This window comes from Chlamydomonas reinhardtii, chromosome 7 (genome assembly GCF_000002595.2).
Source record: "Chlamydomonas reinhardtii strain CC-503 cw92 mt+ chromosome 7, whole genome shotgun sequence".
NCBI classification, from domain to species: domain Eukaryota; kingdom Viridiplantae; phylum Chlorophyta; class Chlorophyceae; order Chlamydomonadales; family Chlamydomonadaceae; genus Chlamydomonas; species Chlamydomonas reinhardtii.
In genome coordinates this window covers 3,181,056-3,184,476 of record NC_057010.1, presented here as the reverse complement: position 1 = coordinate 3,184,476, position 3,421 = coordinate 3,181,056, and the positions used below count along the sequence as shown (strand labels likewise).

At 67.0% G+C, this 3,421-nt stretch overlaps 1 protein-coding gene across 1 annotated transcript in view; it reads right to left on the bottom strand.

Annotated features, from left to right (window-relative positions):
* CHLRE_07g333746v5 (uncharacterized protein) overlaps nucleotides 1–1,923 on the bottom strand; it is a 4,162-nt gene extending 2,239 nt beyond the window's left edge. Inside the window, exon 1 of the mRNA XM_043064232.1 lies at nucleotides 16–1,923. Within this exon, the coding sequence (XP_042922800.1) occupies nucleotides 16–1,235 (1,220 nt within the window). The 5' untranslated portion in view covers nucleotides 1,236–1,923. The remainder of the gene's footprint in view (nucleotides 1–15) is intronic.
* Nucleotides 1,924–3,421: the final 1,498 nt, after the last annotated feature.

The following is a 3,421-nucleotide window of genomic DNA, read 5'->3' as shown; positions in this document are numbered from 1 at the left end:
GTGACGGCGGCGGGCGGGGGTGCCGGCCGGTACACGCGGTGATGCCCGCCCTTGTAGACGAAGCGGTCCATGAGCGGTTGGGACACCAGGCCGACGGGGCTGGTAGTGGCGACGTGTCCGCCCAAGCCAGCGTCACAGAGGCCAGGGTACCGGGAGCACTGGCACGGGGTATTAAGGATGCGGTGGCAGTCGGCGGCGGTGAGGGTGCGTGCTAAGTCCGCGTAGTTGCAGAACCGCTGTTGCACGGTGAGTCCCTTGGTGTAGTGCAACGGCGGGTTGGGGAAGTTGGCGTAGGGGCGGGCGGCCGCCACGGCGGCGGAGTCAAGCACGGCGTAGATGGCGCTGGTCGGGAGGTAGTGGCGCAGGCTGTCGGGGAGCCACAACTTGCGGGTGAAGTCGGGGATGGGGATGTCGCGGTGACGGTCGTGGATAGCGCGGCCGACTGCGGCGCAGAGCCAAGTCGCGCAGTCCGCACGTAGCTGTAACGTGGCGGGGGCATAGTACGTGAGGTATGCTTGGAGTTGCTGTAACGTGTGGTTGTTGAACGAGGCGAAGTGGTTGGCAGGGAGCTGCCGGCCGGGTTGGTACGGGTCGTGGGCCGTCGGACGCGCCCACAACCGTTGCAGTGCTTGCAATCGGCGTCGCATGTCACGCGTGGCGTACCGACGGTTGGGGCGTCGCTGGGGGTGGGCGATGGGCGGCTGGGTGAGTGCATACGCACGATACGCCACGTTGTAGCCGGCGCGGTGCACTGCGCGGAGGCTTTGTAGCCGCTGAATCCAAGCCATTTCGAGCGGGTCCGCGATGGCGGCGAAGGCGGGTGGCTGGCATAACGCATGCGTGGGGCAGCACCACGGCTGGCGTGGGGGCGGCGGGCGCGTCAGCGGTGGGTCCAGGCATGCGCAATGGTAGGCGGCGTTGCACCCGGGGTAGTCGCAGAGCAGCATGGTGTTCTCGGGTTGTGGCTGGTGGCAGACGGCGCACGGGAGGTCGGCGTCGGGGGCGGGTGGCGGGGGTGGCGGGGTGCCGGCTGGGAGACCAGCCAGTGCGGCGATGGTAGGGAGAGGCACGCGCTCCAGGGGGACGACGACCAGGCGGGCGAGTTCCGAGTGCCAGACGGCACGGTGGAACGGCGAGCTGGAAGTGCCGCTTTCGTGCTCCGTGGCTGTGGCGTTGATGTGCTCGCGTAACCGTGCAAGGGCGGAGTGGACGGTTTGTCCCACGTACACATCCATCATTGCTGCACCCCTGCGCTGACGTCGTCGTTGTCGTTGTCGCTGATGGCGGGTGGGCAGGAAGAAGGCGGCGTATATGACACCGGGGGCTTCGGGGTTACGGGTCAAAGCGGCGTGTTCGCCGGGGGCGAACCGTGCCCGGGCGGCAAGGATGGCCCGCACCACCGCCGGAGGGGTCGCAGCCGACGTGAGACCCAAAATACGTGCCCGGTGCTCGCCATCGCTGCCTTTCCAGTTTGCTGGTAAGGCCGCGGCTCTGAGAGCGATGACGCGTTCCCCGATGCCGGCTGCTTCAGTGGCTTCCACGCGACGACGTTTGCGTTTAGCCATGTTGGGGCCACAAAGCCGTACACGTGTAGGCGCTCATAATGCTTGGTGCCGCAGAGTAGTCAATCGAGTCAACGCAGCCGAGAAAAGTCCAGTAACCGAAGGCAAGAAACGGCTGGCAACAAACTGTAGGCTGATAACCATATGAAGGCTGTAGGCTTATAATACCAGAACACAAGCGCGCTACTGGCGGGTACGACGCGTGCAAATGGAGGCTGCACCCGCAAGCGGGAGGCTCGCCAGTTCCAATCGCTCGAGGGCGGGACCTCGAGTGGGTCCCTGCCACTGGCCAACAGATACCGGCGTGAACTTGCCGGGGGCCAGGGGCGATTATCCCTGAAACGCCCTGTTAGCGGAGTGCTGTCGAAATGCGAACGCGAATGTGCGCGACACGAAGAGAAGTTGTAGTCGCTAGCACGCATAGAAGGCCGGTTAGCAGGAGGCGGTCACAGCAGACATGTTACCTCATCCAGACGGTAAACGCCACGGGCAATAGAGGAGCGCCGCCGACCCATCACTGATATAACCAGGTTGCGATGGCTAGGCTGTCGGACGGCTGGCGGGCTGGCGCGGAGCGGAGCTGCGGGGCGCGCGGCATCCGAAACCAACCTGGAAAACACCAGCGCCACCGTCGTCCAGCAGCACATGTGAGGGAGGGAGTGAGTGGAAGCGTAAGAAACCGGGAAGGAAGCAGCGGGCCAGACAGGAAGCAAAACAGCACAGCAAGTAACCGCGGGCTGGGCGGCTGGCTGTCGCTGCGGTTGGGGCTGGCGCGGGCTGGAACGGAACTATGGAGGCGGAGTGGACGGAGCGGAAAGCAAGTATGTAAATGGGGAGGAATGAATACGTGTGGCAATGCAAGTACTGGAATCGGGGAGGCCGCGTAATAGTGATGACAGCGCGATGGCTGCATGGCTCATCCCGGCGGTACTGCACGTGGCATGGGCCATGTGGGCATGAATGCAGAGAGCTACGGGGGCTTGGCTGCAGTCTGGTACGCAGGCAACACGCAGCAAGGCACCATAATAAACCCCGCAAACAGGACAAACAGGACAAACCAGGACAATCGACGGGGCGGACCGCAATGCGGTTCCCCACACCCGTCGAACAAAACCGGCGGCTGCACAGGGTAGCAGCGCCGGCCGGGTGGGGGATGCAATGACAAGCATGCATGCATAAGTGCCACATGCGTATGAACTACACCCCCGGATCGGCCGGTAGCGCCGGTGTCATCATCTCCAGGGGTGGTTAGGGGATGGGAATGCCCGCCGCCGCGCACGCTCGCAACAAATACTCCTGTGGGTGCGCGGCGTGCGGCGGGGCCGGCCGTCGCGGGGGCGGCGGCGGCCCAGGAACAGCGGCCGCGGGGGCGGCGGCGGCCCAGGAACAGCGGCCGCGGGGGCGGCGGCGGCCCAGGAACAGCGGCCGCGGGGGCGGCAGCAGCCCAGGAACAGCGGCCGCGGGGGCGGCGGCGGCCCAGGAACAGCGGCCGCGGGGGCGGCAGCAGCCGAGGAACAGCGGCCGCGGGGGCGGCAGCAGCCCAGGAACGGCGGCCGCGGGGGCGGCGGCGGCCCAGGAACAGCGGCCGCGGGGGCGGCGGCAGCCCAGGAACGGCGGCCGCGGGGGCGGCGGCGGCCCAGGAACAGCGGCCGCGGGGGCGGCGGCGGCCCAGGAACGGCGGCCGCGGGGGCGGCGGCGGCCCAGGAACAGCGGCCGCGGGGGCGGCAGCAGCCCAGGAACGGCGGCCGCGCGGGCGGCGGCGGCCCAGGAACAGCGGCCACGGGGGCGGCGGCAATAGACCAAAAAACCCAAAAAAACCAGAAAACCAATATATACAGTGAACGCGTAAGGAAAAGCTG